Source organism: Microcaecilia unicolor, chromosome 2 (assembly GCF_901765095.1).
Source record: "Microcaecilia unicolor chromosome 2, aMicUni1.1, whole genome shotgun sequence".
In the NCBI taxonomy this organism is placed as follows: Eukaryota; Metazoa; Chordata; class Amphibia; order Gymnophiona; family Siphonopidae; genus Microcaecilia; species Microcaecilia unicolor.
This window is the reverse complement of record NC_044032.1, coordinates 593,959,223-593,979,940: the sequence shown is the minus strand read 5'-3', so window position 1 is coordinate 593,979,940 and position 20,718 is coordinate 593,959,223. Positions and strand designations below refer to the sequence as shown.

The window sequence follows — 20,718 nt, the reverse complement described above, 5'->3', positions numbered from 1 at the left end:
TAAAAGAATCAAACCTTTCTTCCCAAGGGAAGTATTCCGCAGCCTAGTACAATCAATGGTGCTAAGTCATATAGACTACTGCAATGCCATTTATGCCGGATGCAAGGAACAAATCATTAAGAAGCTTTAAACCGCTCAAAACACAGCAGCCAGACTAATATTTGGGAAAGCGAAATACGAAAGTGCCAAACCCCTAAGAGAAAAACTACACTGGCTTCCATTAAAAGAACGAATTGCGTTCAAATTGTGCACCCTGGTCCACAAAATCATTTACAGGGAAGCCCCGACCTATATGTCAGACCTTATAGACTTGCCTACTAGGAACGCAAAAAGATCACGCACGTTCCTCAATCTCCACTATCCTAACTGTAAAGGGCTAAAATATAAATCCACATACGCGACCAGCTTCTCATACATCTGCACGCAGATATGGAACGCACTACCAAAGGCCATAAAAACAACGCAAGACCTAGCCATCTTCCGAAAACTACTGAAAACAGATCTTTTCAAGAAGGCATACAATAAACATCCATCTTAAATACTAAACAATAACACTATACACGATCTATACAAAACCGAAATCTTACCACATTACTGTATAACCTCTCTACTATTAATGATCAAGCACTACCACCTTAAACCTTATGTCGAATAGGGTCTCTCAATAGTCGATGACTTAATGTATGTTACAATCCAAGTTATTACTCAAGAACCTTCATGCAATACCATAATGTAATATGCTTTACCATGTATGTATGCACATGGTATATATATATATATATATATATATATATATATATATATATATATATATATCATGATCTGTTCCATATATGTTATGTTCCATGTATCTCACCATGTATGTCTGCACCTTAACGCAATACCATTTGTAATTCTGTTACCCGGAAATGGCAACCGACATTACGGCAAATGTAAGCCACAATGAGCCTGCAAATCGGTGGGAAAATGTGGGATACAAATGCTACAAATAATTTTAAAAAATGGCTTTATAAAGTTATCTCCTTACTGTGCCATAATAAGCTTCCCTGGCAAGTACTGTAAATTGTTCTTTAATAAGCTTTAGAATCTAGAAATGCTAATAAAGTGGCTACTAATAATGTACATTAATAATATAGTCATGCAAGAATACGTACCCAAGAAGGCTTCTGTTTCATGGTAATGTGCAATATTTTTCCATAGTATATTGTCACTGAAGTCTGGCAGGTATGTCAAATCCACTGTCCAATCAGCATCATTATTCAATATTTTCAGAGCCAAATAGATATACACTTGTTGCTGATACATCAATATGAAAAAAAAAAAGCAACATTACATTAATAGCTTACAATAGATCTTGGATTGCTAAACATTATTTTCGGAATGCTTTTTTTTTGCATATACATAATATAACAAATAAAGTGTATTTCTGACAGGCTGAAACATACCATCAAAAAGGAATTTTGATGCTTTTATATAATTCAGTTCTTTGTTTTCTTATTCAGAGACTAGTAGATGTCTAGAAGAAGCAGAGACAGTGGCAACCAAAACTGTGAGAGAATTTAAGCATGCTGGGGCATAGACAGAATACTGAAGTAAGGGCAGATGTGGGTTAACAGGTAAATGAAATGATGAAGGGGGCTTGAGTGTTTGCTCAGCCATATAAAATTTTACAGGGAAAAATATAATCCACTGAACAGAGGGTAATGTATGGCTACATCTGACTGCCAAGAGGGTTGGAGTAACATGCATGGAGAGGCCACTGTTAAAATCTTAAAGTCAACTGGGTCAATATTCAGCCAGCGGCAGCGAGTGTTTTGCTCACCACCAACGGAATTATTCACAAATATTCAAAGCTGGGCCCTGTTCAGGATTCAGCTTTGAATATCCAGTTATTTTTGAGCCGGATAGCATATAGCTGCTTAAGTCAATATTCAGCACTTAAGCAGACATGGGTTAGCGCATAAAGGTAGGACAGACTTTTATGCGGCCCCTTATATGCGCTAAACCTGGCCACTTAAGGGATGAATATCAGCACTAATAATCAGCATTAATAGTGTAATGATTTTGTGAATTAGTATGAGAAAGCTTGGTGGTAAGATGTGAATACTGTGTGAAATTCATGTCACCGCATCTCAGAAAAGATATAGTGGAATTAGAAAAGGTACAGAGAAAGGCGATGACAATGATAAAGTGGATGGGATGACTTCCCTATGAGAAAACGCTAAAGCAGCTAGAGCTCTTCAGCTTAGAGAAAAGACGGCTGAGGGAAGATATGACGGAGGTCTATAAAATAGAGTGGAACCGGTAGACGTGAATCCCTTGTTTACGCTTTCCCAAAATACTAGGACTAGTGGGCACACAATGAAGCTACAAAGTAGTACATTTAAAACAAATCAGAGAAAATATTTCTTCACTCCACGTGTAATTAAACTCTGGACTTCGTTGCCAGAGGATGTGGTAAAAGCAGTTAGCTTAGTGGGGTTTAAAAAAGGTTTGGATAACTTCCTAAAAGAAAAGTCCATAAGCCATTATTAATATGGACTTAGGGAAAATCCACTGCTTATTTTTAAGATATGCAGCATAAAATGTATTGTACTGTTTTGGGATCTTGCCAGGTACTTGTAACCTGGATTGACCACTGTTGGAAACAGGATGCTGTGCTTGATGGACCTTCTGTCTGTCCCAGTATAGCGAAGCTTATGTTCTTAAGTAGAGAACGCTTGGGAACTGGACTACATAAGAGACTTGTAGGCAGGGGTGTGCTGGTAAATTTTTAACAACAGGCTCTTTCTCCGGACGTAGCCAGCTCTGCAGTTGGAAGGGCTAGGGGTGGCCGGGGGGGGGGGGGGGGGGCAACACTTGCCTCTCCCTCCTCCCTCCCTTCGTGGGGGCTCACTAGGCATACCTTTGCTGGCAGCCAATAAATGGACTGCCACCACTCCCAATGTCTTGCTCTGAGCAGCATGCTGAAACTTCTCACACATGCTGCAGAAGTCCCAGCCTGCTGCTCAGAGCTGGAAACAAGGAGCGGGGAGCAGCAGCAGTCTATTTACTTGGCTGGCAGGGCTCAGCATCCTCACCAGCAAAGTAAAAGAGAATTCAGCAGGGGGCTGAAGCCCACATTTTGGGAGCCAGTTGTTAAAGTAGCCATGGAGGGCCCTACTTTAACAACTGGCTCCCAAAATTCTTAAAAACTTAACAACCGGCTCTTGCGAGCCTGTGAGAGCCTGCTCCAGCACACCACTGCTTGTAGGCCCAAAAAGGAAGAACATAAGAACATATGAACTGTCTTACTGGGTTAGACTGAGAGTCCATCTAGCCCAGTATCCTACTTCCAGTAGTGGCCAATCCAGGTCACAAGTATCTGGCACTATCCCAGAGTAACAAAATTCCATGCTGTTGACCCCAGGGATAAGTAGTGGCTTTTCCCATGTCTTCCTTAATAGCAGTTTATGGACTTTTTAAAATCTAGATAGGCAAATTGCATTTACCACATCCTCTGGCAACAACTTTCCTTGTGTATTGGTCTCCCTAACAGTCTGATTTCCTCTGTCATCTCATCCCTTCTTTTCTGCTCCATGTAAACCGCTCAGCCCTACATTCATGTGAAAGTTGGTATATCAAGTGCATGAAATAAATGGCAGCCCCTTGGGTAAGTCCCAGGATTATCAAGGTAGGGGGGTGAGGATCAGATTATGGAAAGAGGAAGTGCTTATACCCAGGGGATGGGGTTTTTGACTTGGGGACAGGGTTTGGGAACAGAAGATTTGGAAGGACTGGGGGGGGGGGAGGTGGGGGATATCTGATCAGAAGTACCTGGGGGTGTCGGGAATTGTAGGGGAGGATCAGGAGTGCCTGGGGGTGCATGGTGATGTCCGGGAAATTGAAAGTTCCTCTGGGATCTGTTGACATTTCACAAACAGTTTCAGGCTTTGTTCTTTGTCAATGCCTATGTGTTATGAATTGTCAAAATATATTTTTTTTAATAAGGCTGTGTTAACTGTTTTAGATGTCTATGTTCTATGTATTTTAGTTCTTGTTATTTTATGTATGATATATCTGTTGGTAGATTGTCTTGTATGTGTCTATGTATCTTATTGTCTTACAATAATTAATGATATTGTAGATATGAGTATTTTATCTAGGAGTGGCCTAGTGGTTAGAGCACCAGTCTTGCAATCCAGAGGTGGCCGGTTCAAATCCCACTGCTGCTTCTTGTGATCCTGGGCAAGTCACTTAACCCTCCATTACCTCAGGTACAAACTTAGATTGTGAGCCCTCCTGTGACACAGAAATATCCAGTGTACCTGAATGTAACTCACCTTGAGCTACTACTGAAAAAGGTGTGAGCAAAATCTAAATAAATATTCTGTAAATCATCTTGTAGCCTGTAGGAGTAAAGGGTCATGGATTTGATCTACCACCTTCCTGAGGTACAGCCAAAGCAATTTACAGTTATTATATGGAGGTACCTTCTCTGTCCCTAGTGGGCTCATAATCGTTTTTGTACCTGGGGCAGTAGAGAGTTAAGTGACTTGCCCAGGATCACAAGAAGCTGCAGTTGGAATTGGACTGTGCTCCCCACAGGATCTCAGCCCACTGCACTAACCATTAGGCTGCTCGTCACTTACAGTAAGCAATGGTGTATACCTTTGGACCATTTATCTAACAAGCACTTAGAGTGACACGCTAGCTCTGCAATGCATCTTTTGTTTTTGTTTACATTATTCAGGAGGGGTTTTTTTTTCGGACATACAGCAACGTCCTTCTGACATCATCGGTAGTGATTTTTGTTTTAATTTTTTTAATTCTCATTTTTCAGTTTTAATATTTGTTCAAGATTGGCATTTTAGTGATATCTTACCTTATTCATTTTCAGCTAGTAGGTTGCTTCTTGATTTTTATGTGCCAGCACTATCTCATTTGCATTTTATTAGCGATATTTTGGATTTTATTGTTCTTGCAACTTTTGTGTGGTTTTAATTATTGAATTAAGGTCTGTAAGATAGCTGCCAATTATTTTGTTTTTTTCTACTAGATATTATGGTGCTGTTTTTTAATTGACCTTTAACCCCTGGGGATATATGTCCTGTTGGTTTCACTTGCATTGTTTTTTTTTTTTTTCCCAGCAATGCTGCTATCTCCTGGAGAGCAGATGGTATACTTTTTTCTGGCCTCTTTGATGGTTTTTATAGTGAGCATACGTTGCCATCTTCTGGAGAATAGCAGTTAGATCAGTCCCTTTTGAGATCCTGACTGTCTTTTATTGTCTTTTTGGGTTTCAGTTTTGATGATTGTGCTGGTCTTTATCTGCTATGATGTCTTCTCCAAAAGGGTATTAAGTGAGCACTATGTTGGTTTATTAGCCGTTTTTGTGTTTGCAATTTGTATTTATTTTATTTTTTAACGTTTTCACATAAGTCTATTAATTTTTTTGTTCAAATCTCTTTGGTGGTGAAGAACTTTCTATACACCACATAGGTAAGTGTCCAACTGAGTGACTGTATAGTACATATGTATGTTCTTCTGGTATGTAAGCTCAATGGTCCAAAGGTATAAAATCAGAGTGGTATCTGATGAATATTTTATTACTATTGCTTACTGTAAGTGTACATATAATTTGCATTATGTACATTTCTGTTAGGTAGGGAGAAAAGAAGTGGTGGAAATTCTTAGGCCTAAAATGTTTTGTGGAATTATGGACATTTAGGTCCTGTTTTTTTTCTTATTTTTGATCTTCCGTTGCCTACTTTTGAGTAACACAAGTGTTGCCATACTGGGACAGACCAATGGCCCATCTAGCCCAGTATCCTGTTTCCAACCGTCAGATCATAAAGATCATGCTTGAGCAAGATGGAAAATCTTGAACAGACATTTCAATTCTTCTAAAAAGTCTCATGATGTGAGAATGTGATGTATTCCTTAATCAGATCATTCATGCAAGCAGAGTGAGCCCTCTGAAGTCGGTGTGATGCACAGCCAATGAGCATAGCCAGATAAGAGTAAACAAAAGGCAGTACTATGTTGGAATGCAAAACACATTTGGCATCCTAAATCCTAAAGAAGAAAGAAAAACAACATCGAGACTACAGACCCCGAGAGGAAGAAAGATTTGAGACCATGCCCTATTGAAGAGTGGCCTGCCAGTCATCTTCTACAGCTGGGACATTTGGTGAGAATCACCTGGTGGGAACTGCAGTTATCTTATAGAATATTCAGAGACAGATTCACACAGGCAAGAGCACTTGGGACAGCATGGTTTCTTCTCTAAATAAATCCTAATACAATTTTGTCTCCTTACATTTACTGGGAACCTGTAGGTGGAGTTGATTTATTGGGAGCTGGATATCAGAAACAGGATCCCCTTCACCTGAGAAGGATGCCTTCCCAACACTCCATACTATAAAAGCTCATGTAGGATATTATGGACAGATGCTTACCTACAGGTAGATACATAACTAGGACATAAATATCAATTGCTTTACTCTTGTAACTATTATTCTGGTCATACCATTTTCAAAAATGTGCAGACTCTCTTATCCCAGCAGGATCCGATGATCTTGGAACGACCACGTTGCGAAAGTGGCAAAAATGAAAGAAAAATTATGCTGAGGCAATGCATTCTGCAAAGATCGGCCACTTCTTGTAGCGTTAACGGTTCACTATTTTCCTGTCCAGGAATGTAATTAATAAGAAAATTAAAGATAAAAAAATGTGCATGCGTTTAGTCTATAGTATTCCAAGAAACAGATAAACCAAGGAAGGCAATTTTTAAAGGCACGTGGCATAGTTTTGATTTCTCTATGAAAAGAGTAATTACATCTCCATATTATACAGTGGAGGAAAGTCAAAACTCAGTCCCATTGTGCTGTGACAGCCCCAATAAACGTAATAAAACATATGCAATTAATACATAATAATATTGCCTGTCACGTGTTTTTTCAAACACTGAACAATCTGAGGCAGTTATAATTTTCTTTTCAGAATCTTAATAAATTGTACCTGATGAATCCCACATTTTAAGTGTCCTTGAGTAGAACTTTCAGAGGCTTCTGAATATTCTGCCACCTTACTGTGCATCTTCAGTCCCAGTGAACATGTTACAACACAAAGAATGCGTCTGATATCGGATCCTTCTGGCCACAACTGCTTAAGCTGGGTTATAACTTGATGTACCTAAAATTTTAAAAACACTGAAGTAAGTTTTCTTTGTGAATAACTCTTATCACAGTTCTTCTCTCCATGTCCCCTCAACAAACCACAGACTACACTAAGGTGAATGGAAACTTCACTTTACTGGGTGAAAAAAAGTTTTAAACTGAAATAAGGGGCTCACAGTTTAAATAAAGTAAGAACTATACGTTTCCTAAGAACATAAGAACAGCCATACTGGGTCAGACCAGTGGTCCATATAGACAGTATCTTGCTTCCAACAGTGGCCAATTGAGGTCACAAGTACCTGACAGAATCTCATATAGTAGCAAGATCATGCTACTGGTCTCAGGGACAAGCAATGACTTTCCCAATGTCTATCTCAATAGCAGACTGGACATTTCCTCCAGGAACTTATCCAAACCTTTTCTGAACTCAGATACACTAACCACTGATACCACATCCTCCAGAGTTGCCAAGGGGTCCTGATTTTTAACAGGGAGATATTAGCACATGCCTCCAGCCCTACCTCACTCTTCCTTAGTCCCACCTACCCTACCTTAAAGCTCCACCCTCTGGAACACCTCAATCCCACAACCATTCCATAAAATATTTTATTTACACCTGTGACAGCAGGGATGGGTAAGAGGGAGTGTTTCAGTTCACTCTATTATAGCTCTACCCAGATCTATTCCCCCCAGGGGCATAACCGCAAGGCGGCCTCAACACCCCCCCCCCCCCCCACACACACACACACCCACTTTGAGCTTAAGCCCACTCCAAAATTGTGGCACTCGTTGAATTGTTGGCAGAGATGCCCAAGACCCGCTAGCTGAAGAGGTCCACTGCATAAGCCCCCTACCATGCTGTTTGAGCAGTACAGCAGTTGCCAGCGTGCTTCAACCGCCGATGCCGGCCCTCCTGCACAGGCTCAGTTCAGGCACTTGAAAATGGAAAATAAGAGGATACCTTTTTTATTGGACTAGCTTAATACCTTTCCCAATTAGCTTTCAGAGGCCAAACGCTCCTGCCTCAGGTCAGGTCAGGACAGTATACTACTGTTATGGTATCCTCTCTTGACTTGAGGAATGAAGTGTTGGTCTCTGAAGGCTGGTCAAAAATGTATTAAAATTAGTCCAATATAAAGGTGTCACGTTATTTTCTATTTTATGGGGTTTTTAAAAAATGTATTAACCTTTATTAATACACCTACCATATTACTTTATCCTAAATTAAAAATAAAATAATTTTCTTTACCTTTGTTGTCTGGCCATTTACTGTTTCTAATTGTGTTAGTCCCAGTCTCTTGTTTCTGTTTTCTTTTTGTAAGCCCGCAGGGGTGCTCGCAGGTGTGCAGCAGCCCTCCAGTGGCTCCTACCCAGCCTGACCAGTCCTTTGCTTCAGGGAACAAACTTGAAACAAGACTTCTCTAGGACTCTGGTGACTCGGGCCTCTATGTTTGGGCCTCCTCTTTCACTCAGGGTGACCTGGTTCTCAATATGCAAATTGGACAGTCCTCGCCAACCGCATATTCCTCAGGCAGCTCTTTATTCCAGCCCCTTGGCACACTTCTTCCAGCTTAAATACTTTATCTTTTCACATGTCTTCACACTGAGCCTCTCTACACAAATACTTGGGCTCAGTCCTACCATCAATACTTTGGGGACTTCTAACCCCAGGCTTTGCAGCCTGTTTTCTCAGTATTTGGGACACACAGTCCTCCCCCCTTTGAACACACAGTTCACCACAAGTCCATCCATACCATAGCCCCCTGAGTCTGGGAAGTACTTGCCCTTTCCCCCTGATGTCTTCAGGCTGCCAATCAGTTCAGGATCCTCTCCTCCTCCAGGCCTCAGGGTCTCCAGGTTCTCATCTTTTCTCCTTTGGGCAAACCTCCCTCCTCTACTGAGAGGAAGCTATTTATGAGGTGTCCAATAAACCTCCCCACCCCTTGAGACCGTGCCCCTCTGGTTCCAGAAAGATCTGGGTCTAGAAGTCTCTTCTCACTCCCCCAGCTATCTCCCTGGAGCTCCCTCTACTGGCCCATGCAAGTCAATACTCAGCTAGATCACTGGAGCTCCCTCTAGTGACCAGAATGGGCATTTTCCCGGTTTTCAGTGGGAGAGCGCCCTCTGGCGGCCTCCTCAAGTAAGGGCAGACTGTGTTTATCACATACCCCCACCCTTAAGATATTGTTGCTCCCTCAAATATCTTCTTTGAGGAGCAGCAATTCCTGACTCCCCTAACTCATCTTGGGGTCAGGTTCCTTCTCTCCCCTATCACTTAGGCGGGATTCTCAGGAAGGCTTTATATCCCGTGGTTCGCCTTACCACAAAGGCTCTGCTTTGCTCTAGGGGACCTTCCTCTGTAACCCCTAGAAACTCAAAGATCCCTACTCCTTTCTTTCTACGCCTTCCTAGGCCTCAGAATCTAATCTCTTCACCCACTTTCCTAGCCCACGGGTACACCCCCTTCTTCACTCTAGGTTTCTGGTGTACTTTCCTAAGACCTAGTTTTCTTATCCCCTCAGGGCAACTTCTAAGCCTACTGCCCTGTTTTCTACAAGCCTGGGCCGCACTTCTGCGCCCCCTAGGCCCTGACTGACCTCTGTGGGTTGTGTGTAGGTTTCTAAGTCTCCTTTTCCCTGAGACTTTTAAGTGTTTCCTATCCCTCCCTTTTGAACTAGGATAACCACTTTTAGCACAAGACTCCCCCCAGCCTTCGGGTGATCTAGCCTCCCCCTGGCACCCTTCCTGAGCCGGGGTCCCCTGCCTAGGAGCTCTTTCCTCCCCCGACTCTACTGTGCGGTATCTGGGCCCTAGGATCAACCCTTTCTTCTGGGGCCTGAGCCTTTCCCTCCCCTGGGCAGCCTCTTTCCTTTTCTGCTTGCCCTTCTCCCACTCCTTACACTTTACACCACCCCTCCGTGTGGGTTTAACAGGGCCCTTCGGACTCTCCCTATCCTGACCCCTACTCATGGACAGGGATTTACTTAATTTAACCCCTTCTGGGTCCTTCTGACTCTCCCTATCCTGACCCTCCCTTGAGCTTTTCCTGTAGGGCTACAATGCAGGAGTGGGCTTCCTGAAGCTCTCTTAACCTCCCTTGCCCATCCTGGAAGAGAACATCAACTGCTAGGGTCAGCACTCTGCACTTCTCTTCCATGGCCTCCCTGCATCTTTCTGCCCTTTCTGTGGTCTCTTTGGCTTGCTGTCTCTCTACAGCCCACTCAGCTTGGGTCTGCTGCAAGGCCACAGTTAACTCTACCACAGCTCTATCATACCCCTGCTGTACTTCCCTCAGCTGACTTTCTTGCTGGCCCTTTAATTCTCTTAACCACTCCTTTACCTAGGTTAAACTCCCCCTCAGCTCTTTTATAGCTGTTTGCTGTAGTATACCCATCTCCTTAATAATATCCTTCAGGGCCTCCTGCTCTTTATGCCACTCCTGGCGAGCATTCTGGAACTCAGCTTTAATTAGGGATACCCTCTGCTCCTGGTCTTGTTGCAATTTGTCTGTGAGGTCCCTTATCTCCTGCTCATGTGTGGACTGCAGCTTTGCTAATTGGGTCTCCTTCAAGGCTTGGGTCTCTTTCAAGGTAGATGTAAGCTGGGCTACTTCTGCTTCCCTTTCCTCCCTTAGCTTAACTTCAGTGCGCAGCTCAGCCCTAACCGTGGCTAGCAGTGCTTCACAGCCTTCCTTCTGCCTAAGGGATTCTGCCAGTTTGGCCTCTAAGGCCTGCCTTGAAGCAGCCATCTCTTCCTTACAAGCTGACTCGAATAGGACCCATTTCTGTTCATTCTCCCTCAGACTATTCTCCATCGCCTTCTGGGCCGCCTCCTGCTGCTGCTGTATGTGGCTCACTAAAGTTAACATCAGTCCTTTGTTTAGTTCCATGACCTCCCTCAGACATTGCTCCGGGTGCCTATAGATTTCCCCCAGTTTACCTAGGGCCTGTAATTCCACTTCTAACTGCCAGACACTCTCTGTAAGGGATTTTAACAGCGGGTTCTCATTCTTTCCCCGGGCCTCCCAGTATTTCTCCCTTGGGGCAACTCTCCCTGGTTCCCCACCCCATGGAAATACTGCCCGGTCCTCACCGTAGCATGGGCAGCCTACTTTATCTTCAGCTGTCTCACCCCCCTGCTCACAGTGTACAATGACTTCCCCTCCACAATCAGGACTACTCTTTATCCTGTCACCTGGGAAGTTCTCACCTGGACCTACACCCCCTTTCTCTTTCCTAGAGGGTTTACCCTTCTTACCAGGACTTTCACTATCCTGCAACTGGGGCTTTCCTTCCTTGTCCAGGCACCCCTCCTCCCTCTTGGCACTTTTCAGGTTTGTGGCCTCCCCTCTCCCTGGGACATTGGGTGCTCTCCCTGCCGCGGGTTCCTCCTGACCCTCTTCCCTGCAGACACCCCTTGGGTTCCCAGCCTAACCATGCAGTCTGCCCCTGAGGAATGGGTCACCCCCCGACTCCCATGACCTTTGGGCCTCCTCTTGCCTGCCATGTCACTTAACCCCAACCAACCGACTGTAGGATTCCCTATCTCTTCCCAGTCTCCCAGTTCATCCTCTGAACTGAATACTTCCAGACACCACTCTCCAACATGGCCCATTTCCCCACATTGGTAACACTCTGGCTCAATCACTTCTCTTCTCCTCGGGGTCCTGTCTTCCCCAGACACCCCTTCAGGCTTAAACAATGTCCCAACAGTCTCTGAACACAGTCCCCCTCCAAGTCCCAGAACCTGGATCATGGTGTCCCACTCTGCCTTGTCCATTCCTTCTGCTGGCGACTTGGGCTCTGGCTCCTTGGGCCTCTGGACTTTTCTCTTTGGTCTGAACCGTCTCCACCCTCCCATGGCTCCGACGTCCTTCTCGACCGTCTGATGGGATGTAGCCTGCAACACACAAGAGATATCCAAGTGCTTTCCCAGGTCCTACACTTGCTCTACTTCTTAAACTCGTACCAGAATTTCCACAAGAACAAGCCTTTCTATCATTTACATGAATTGCTCTTCTCAGCTTACTGATCCTCCCCCGCCTCCCCCCTAGGTACCCTTTACCTGGGTAGGCGGGTAATGCACCTTTGTCAGCGTTGGCCCCCTCAACGGGCTTCAGGAACCTCCTGGACACCACCACCACACTCTGGCCACTCGTCTGGTCTCTGGGCTCTGGAACTCCTCCGACTCTCCTCCGGAACTCGACCACTCCCACTATCCCCACACAGGAGACCACATGGAACTCCGCCGACTCATCTCCGGAACTCGACTGCTCCCCCTATCCCCACACAGGAGACCTCGTCTGGAAACTGACGCCTTTTCCTCTCGGCTTCACTTTGAGTTCTCTGGTCCCCCAGAACCAGCCTGTAGCCTGTTGGCCCTTTCTGCCCACTTCCCTGGGGATACAATTACTGCCTGGGTCCAACCAACCCTCTGCTCTTCCCTTGGTTTCAGCTTTCAGACCGTGGTATTCAAGAAAGGGATCTGGGTGTCGTCGTCGATGATACGCTGAAACCTTCTGCTCAGTGTGCTGCTGCGGCTAGGAAAGCGAATAGAATGTTGGGTGTTATTAGGAAGGGTATGGAGTCCAGGTGCGCGGATGTTATAATGCCGTTGTATCGCTCCATGGTGCGACCGCACCTGGAATATTGTGTTCAGTACTGGTCTCCGTATCTCAAAAAAGATATAGTAGAATTGGAAAAGGTACAGCGAAGGGCGACGAAAATGATAGTGGGGATGGGACGACTTTCCTATGAAGAGAGGCTGAGAAGGCTAGGGCTTTTCAGCTTGGAGAAGAGACGGCTGAGGGGAGATATGATAGAAGTGTATAAAATAATGAGTGGAATGGATCGGGTGGATGTGAAGCGACTGTTCACGCTATCCAAAAATACTAGGACTAGAGGGCATGAGTTGAAGCTACAGTGTGGTAAATTTAAAACGAATCGGAGAAAATTTTTCTTCACCCAACGTGTAATTAGACTCTGGAATTCGTTGCCGGAAAACGTGGTACGGGCGGTTAGCTTGACGGAGTTTAAAAAGGGGTTAGATAGATTCCTAAAGGACAAGTCCATAGACCGCTATTAAATGGACTTGGAAAAATTCCGCATTTTTAGGTATAACTTGTCTGGAATGTTTTTACGTTTGGGGAGCGTGCCAGGTGCCCTTGACCTGGATTGGCCACTGTCGGTGACAGGATGCTGGGCTAGATGGACCTTTGGTCTTTCCCAGTATGGCACTACTTATGTACTTATGTACTTATAACTACCAAGGGTAGCAGGAATCCTCTGATGTCCTTGTCTTCAGGTGGTTATTTCATAACAAGGTCCCATCTGGGGTGCCATTTGTAAGCCCGCAGGGGTGCTCGCAGGTGTGCAGCAGCCCTCTAGTGGCTCCTACCCAGCCTGACCAGTCCTTTGCTTCAGAGAACAAACTTGAAACAAGACTTCTCTAGGACTCTGGTGACTCGGGCCTCTATGTTTGGGCCTCCTCTTTCACTCAGGGTGACCTGGTTCTCAATATGCAAATTGGACAGTCCTCGCCAACCGCATATTCCTCAGGCAGCTCTTTATTCAAGCCCCTTGGCACACTTCTTCCAGCTTAAATACTTTATCTTTTCACATGTCTTCACACTGAGCCTCTCTACACAAATACTTGGGCTCAGTCCTACCATCAATACTTTGGGGACTTCTAACCCCAGGCTTTGCAGCCTGCTTTTCTCAGTATTTGGGACACACAGTCCTCCCCCCTTTGAACACACAGTTCACCACAAGTCCATTCATACCATAGCCCCCTGAGTCTGGGAAGTACTTGCCCTTTCCCCCTGATGTCTTCAGGCTGCCAATCAGTTCAGGACCCTCTCCTCCTCCAGGTCTCAGGGTCTCCAGGTTCTCATCTCTTCTCCTTCGGGCAAACCTCCCTCCTCTACTGAGAGGAAGCTATTTATGAGGTGTCCAATAAACCTCCCCACCCCTTGAGACCGTGCCCCTCTGGTTCCAGAAAGATCTGGGTCTAGAAGTCTCTTCTCACTCCCCCAGCTATCTCCCTGGAGCTCCCTCTACTGGCCCATGCAAGTCAATACTCAGCTAGATCACTGGAGCTCCCTCTAGTGACCAGAATGGGCATTTTCCCGGTTTTCAGTGGGAGAGCGCCCTCTGGCGGCCTCCTCAAGTAAGGGCAGACACTGTGTTTATCACACTCTCTTGCCAGGGTTTCCTATCCATTTCTCATTTTCCCTTTCCTTTTTCTTTCAATTTTCTTCATTTTTATTTCTCTGCCTCTCTGACCAGATTTAATTCATTCTTACTATCCAGTCTTTAATTTCCCTCTTTTTACTTCATCTACTTATGGCTTTTCATCTTTCCATCACACTTGTTCTTCCCTATGCCCCTTCCTCTTATTCTCCAGTTTTTCACTAACTATATCTTCTTCCCCTTTCCATCCAGCATCTCCCCTCTTTTTCCCTACCCTTCCAGTCTGCATCTTCCCCCTTTCTCTCCATCCTTCCAGTGTCTCCCCATCTTTCTCTTTGCATCTTTCCATCCGTCTTCTCTCTCTCCCTACCCTTCCATCCAGCGTCTTCACTCTTTCTCTCCCTACTCTTCCATCCAGCATCTTCCTTCTTTCTCTCCTTTTCATCCAATATTTACCCTTTCTCCTGATCCTTCCATCCAGTGTCTCCATCTCTCTCTCCTTCTTTCCATCCAGTGTCTCTCTCTCTACCCTTTTCCATTCAGCATTTCCCCTCTCCCCATCCTTCCAGAGTTTTCCCCTTTTTTCTCTGCATCCTTCCATCCAGCATCTCCCCTCTTTCTCTCCCTACCCTTCCATTATCATTCCTCTGCACCCTCCCATCCGTCTTCCTTCTTTCTGTCCCCATCCTTCCAGCATCTTCCCTCTTTCTCCCTTCTTCCATCCGTCATCTCTCCTATTTCTCTCTCCATCCTTCCAGCCAGGGTCTCCCCATCATCTTCTCTCTCTCTCTCTCCAGCCCTTTTCCATCCATGCCCCCTCTTTCTCTTTCCATTTTTCCACTCATCATCTTTCTCTCTACCCCTCTTCCATCCAATTTCCCCATTCTTTTATCATTTTCCTCCCCTCTCTCCATTCCTCTCTCTCCACACACACACCCCTCCTTCTCCTTCCCTTCCCCCTTACATGGCATCTTCTGTTTCCTGGCCACTGCTGCTTCTCCCAATGAGCAGCAGTAGATGTGGGAAAACAACAAATAGCAAACATGGGGCCGCAGCCTTCAGTCATGCGCTGTCAACAATGGTGGTCCTCTGCCCTGGGATGGGAAGTTGACATCACCGGGGGCAAGGGACCAGCAGAGCCAACAGTGCATGCCTGAAGGCTATGGACCTACACCTGCTGTTTGTTGATTTGCCACTGCTGCTGCTCATTGGGAGAAGCAGCAGTGGTGGTGTGGCAGTGAGATGGTTGCAGTTTCTCAGTGCTGAACAGGAGAATTTCCCACTTTGGTGAGAGAGCAAGAGATAACCCACCATAGCGGGAGTCTCCCACTCAAGGCAGAGACTTGGCAGGTCTGCATCCTCTGGCTTAACTATTCATTGAGTGAGAAACTATTTCCTCCTGTTCATTGTAAAAGTAGTGCCATATAACTTCATTGAGCGTCCCCTAGTCTTTGTACTTTTTGAAGGAGTAAAAATTCAATTTACATTTACCCATTCTACAGCACTCAGTATTTTATAGACCTCTATCATATCCACCTCAGTAATCTCTTTTCCAAGCAGTAGAGTCCTAACCTTTTAAGTCTTTTCCTCATATCAGAGGAGTTCCATCCCCTTAATCACTTTGGTCATCCTTCTATGAACCTTTTATAATTCTATTTCTTTTTAAAGATTCGACGACCAGAATTGCACACAATACTCAAGGTATGGTCTCACTATGGAGTGATACAGAGAGGCATAATAATCTTTGTCTTCTTTTCTATCCCTTTTCTAATAATTCCCAGTATTCTGTTTGCTTTTTTGTTTGCCTCTACACACTAGGCAGAAGATTTCAGCATATTGTCCACGATGACACCTAGGGTAGAATTTAGCATCACATAACTATGATTTGGATTATTCTTCCCAATGTGCATTACTTTGCACTTCTCCACATTAAATCACATCTGCCATTTAGATGCTCAGTCTTCCAGCTTCCTAAAGTATTCCTGCAATTTTTCAGAATCCACAAGCATTTTAACAGCTTTGACTAGTTTTGTGTCATCTCACTCATCATTCCCATTTCCAGATCATTAATAAATATGTTAAATAGCACTGATCCCAGTACAGATCCCTGTGGTACTCCACTATTCACCTTCGTCCACTGAGAGACTTGACTACCCTCTGTTTCTATCCCATCAACCAATTCCTAATCCACAACAGAACATTGCCTCCTATCTCATAGGTTTTTAATTTCCTCAGGAGTCTCTCATGAGGGACTTTTTCAAATGCTTTCTGAAAATATACATACACTACATCAACTGGCTCATCTTTATCCACATGTTTATTCAGGCATTCAAAGACAGACACCGCTTACTAATTTTGTAGCCGCCCTCTGGACCGACTCCATCCTGTTTATATCTGTCTATAGGTGCGGTCTCCAAAATTGCACGTAGCACTCTAAATGGGGCCTCAGCAAAGACCAAAGAGGTGATATCACCTCTTTTTTCCTGCTGGACATCACTATCTTTATGCACCCAAACATCTTTCTGGCTTTGGCCATCGCCTTTTCTACCTGTTTGGCAACTTTAAGATCATCAGACACAATCACCCCCAAGTCCCGCTCTTTTTCGTGCAAATCATCCGGGTCCTGGGCAGAACCCACAGCACGAGCAGAAGAGGACAGCAGCAGTCGGCAACTTAACAATATAAGACACCATGGCTTTCTATGCGTAAAAAAACCCATCTCCCTCCAGCTAGTTTCAGCTACTCAGTAAAATTGCTGTTATAATAGCATCATGTAGCGTGAAGTCTATATTTTCTATAGAACTGGAAAGAATCTCAATAGAAACCCTGCACTACCAGTTATGTATCACAAACTCCATATTCTCCAACAATGGAGCTATCCCTCTAACATCACGTCATACAAACAATATTCAAATTCTGATTATCACATCAGGAACACTACATGCTCCTTCCACTGCTAGATACTTTGATTAAAACAGGTTTTAATTTGTGTGGTGATTTTACAGGATGTGGAGACCAGTAGTCTTGAGCATTTGTATTTTTGGTGCCAAGGGCCCGCTTTTAAATAGGACTTGGCACTTTGCAAAATAACACAAAACCCTGCAAAAAGACATTCAAAACCTATATAGCAAAGTTACCACACCATAAGACCCCTTATCCATCTATGAAAAGACAGTGCTATAAATATTAAACTGGGCCCTTGAGCACCAATATACCTGCTACTGGGAAATTAGAACAAGCTGGACTGTTACAGATTCCTACACAAAGAGTGCATGCTAGCAGAATCCTTAATCTCAGTTGCACATGCAGAACATGGATAGACCCTCACCTGTTACAAAATAGGGTACCACAAAAATATGCATACAAAAACTGAAATGGAGCCCCCCCCCCCCCCCCCCCCCCAAGAAAGCCATACTGCAATACTGGTAAAAGAAAAACAGAAAATGTACAGAAAATATATACACATCCCAATCCTTAAAAAGCATTAAATAATAATTTTCTTTTCTACCTTTGTTGTCTGGGCATTTTATTTTTCTAATTGGGTCAGTCTAAATTATTTTCCAGGTTGACCTTTCCATTTCTTCTCTTGTCTTCTTCTTTTCCTTCTCTACATCTGTCACTGCTCTCTTTTTATGATTTTTTTCACTTTTATTTTCTCTGCCTTTATATCCAACCATTTGATTTTATCCTAATTTTCACTTTCTCTCTCCCTCTTAGATGAGAGGTGAAAAGGAGGAGTTTATCTACTGACTTTTCCCATCTTCCTCTCATCCCTTCTCCAGTACTCCCATTGCCCCCTCTGTCTCTCTCCTTTCCCCCTCTGTCTTTCTCCTTTCTAGTCTCCCTCCCATCTTTCACCCACTCCCTGGACCCATTCCATTTTTTGTACTCATCCTCTCAGCCCTCACCTAACCTTCGCTGCCTCTCACCCCCTCACCAGCCCCAGCTCCAACCCTGTCTCTCCTTCCTTCCTTTGCCTTCAAGCCATTATTCTCTTTTTCACCCTCTACCCCATATCCTATTACCTCTCTTTCACCATCTTTAGCCCCATTTCCACCATCACTCAACCCCCTCAAGACCTATCCCCTTCCTCTCATACCCATCCCCAGAACCCCTATTCCTTTTCAATGCCTCTCATCCTCTCTCCAGTCTTCCAGGTCACTCACATTATATCTCAACCTATCCCCACACTTCATCCCCCCATTTCACACCCTCATTCTCCCAAACACCAAAAAACCCCAAGCATACCTACCAATTGCCAAGACTTCATTATTCCCTCACAGTTCCCTCTCCATCTCTCCCACTCATAATTTCTTGCTTTACCCCCCCCCCCCTTCCCCAACACACTCCCATTCAATCGCCAAGTCCCAGTCATTTTCTGCTCTGTTTTCTCACACCCCATTCCTGAGTCTCATCCATTTTTTGCTCTTTCCAGGGTCTCTGGTCCATCTGACATTTCTTATGTCCCCATGTCTACCATCATTCCATCTGTGTCCCTAAATGTCCTAACATCTCCTCTCTGTGTATGTGTCCCTGTCCCTGCCCCTATCCCTCCCTCATGTTCAGCACCTGCCCTCTTTGTTAGTGGACTATTTCAGTGAAATGTACAAGACGAATGTGGAATTTTCCTCTGATCAGTTCTTTGATTATTTACAGCAATCAGACATGCCAAGATTTGCCCCTGAGTTCATTGATTTGTTAAACAGCCCACTTCAGGCAAAAGAAATTCAGAAAGTGATGCCTACTACTATATTGTGTATTTGTATTTTACTGAACCAGAGCTTGCCTCTACAGTATTGTGTAAGCCACACTGAGCCTGCAACTAAGTGAGAAAATGTGGGGTATAAATGTGTTAAATAAATAAATAAAAATGATTTAAAAAATCACACAGCCCCTGGTCCCAATGGGTTTTCCTGTTATTTTTACAAATTATTGAGTGTTCAACTTTGTGGTCCCTTATTGACCTGTTTTAACACACTGCACACATTAATCGGCTATCGCACACAGTGATGGCCTGTGCAGTAGCTTGCCCATTACTGTATTTTTCTGAATTCTTCAGGGGTTGCGTTTATTTGATTATCTGCATAGGGTCAGACCATCAAAGTGGTTACATAAAATAAAATTGGGGGAAATGACTTACAATTTGTGTGGAAAAAAACAAGACAAAAGATATCACAAGACAATCATTCACAAAACCATAACTCTACTGTACGACTACCGGCCGGCCCCACTCTAGAAGCAGACTCATCCAAACACCCGGGTGGATCTAGATCATACATTAATTGTCAGTTTTTCTCTGAGGACACATGATATGGGCAGAGAAGAATTAACTAGCTGGCACGTTACACTTAATAAAAGATAACTGGTTAGTGCAGAGTTAACACGGGAACATTCCTAAACAGGAAGCGGTAAGTGGTCCTGCAATAATGTACTGCTGGTACTGCAGACTAATGGTTGCATTAATGCACAATCTGCAATAAATAATAGAAGGAACACTCCCAAAAGGTAATGCATGGTAAAATCCTGCCTTACAATATATTAAGCCCAGATTTTAGCACAAAAGATTCCCCTTAATCTTTATTTATTGTTACATTTGTACCCCGCGCTTTCCCACTCATGGCAGGCTCAATGCGGCTTACATGGGGCAATGGAGGGTTAAGTGACTTGCCCAGAGTCACAAGGAGCTGTCTGTGCCGGGAATCGAACTCAGTTCCTCAGGACCAAAGTCCACCACCCTAATCACTAGGCCACTCCTCCACTCCACTTATATACAAAAATGTGCTATTTCACAATTATATAAGCAACAAGCAAAAAAGCCCATTTCGCGAAAAATGAAACGGGCCCTAGCAAGGCTATTGTCTAATCGCTATTATGTTTTAAATTCTCTCCCTTTCCAAATGGCATTTCTTTTTCTATTGTTTCCTCTTTGCTCATCAGTCTCCTCTCTCCCTTGCCCTCCCTCCATCCATCCATGTCCAGCAACTCTTCTCTCTTCCCTGCCTTCTCCTCAATCCATATCCAGCAATTCTCCTCTATCCCATGCCCTCCCCTCCATGTCCAGTGATTTCTCCTTTCTCCCCTACCCTCCCATCCATGTCCAGCGATTCTCCCCTCCCCTCCTAAAGCATCCATGTCCAGTGATTCTCCTCTGCCTTCCCATCCCAGCCTTGTCCAGTGACTCACCCCAGCCCCCACCTGCCCCCCTTTTAAGCAACCGAGTTCCAGTTCAACCGCAGCCCTCACCTGCCCGCCCTCTTCTCCCGCAACAGCCCTCCTTTCCTTCCTGCCACCCTGCCTTCAAACCTTTTTTTTTACCTCAAGTCGCAGTGGTGGCAGACTCGGTTTGTCTCCAGCCTTCCCTTCCCTCT

General features: G+C 44.5%; 1 protein-coding gene across 1 annotated transcript in view; it reads right to left on the bottom strand.

The window, feature by feature from the left end:
- Positions 1–20,718, bottom strand: part of LOC115462208 (probable ATP-dependent RNA helicase DDX60) — a 348,344-nt gene that overhangs the window by 281,149 nt on the left and 46,477 nt on the right. The window contains exons 7-10 of the mRNA XM_030192222.1: positions 11,907–12,059; positions 7,003–7,176; positions 6,512–6,670; positions 1,155–1,296 (exon numbers count right to left, since the gene is read on the bottom strand). Coding sequence (XP_030048082.1) covers positions 1,155–1,296; positions 6,512–6,670; positions 7,003–7,176; positions 11,907–12,059 — 628 coding nt within the window. The remainder of the gene's footprint in view (positions 1–1,154; positions 1,297–6,511; positions 6,671–7,002; positions 7,177–11,906; positions 12,060–20,718) is intronic.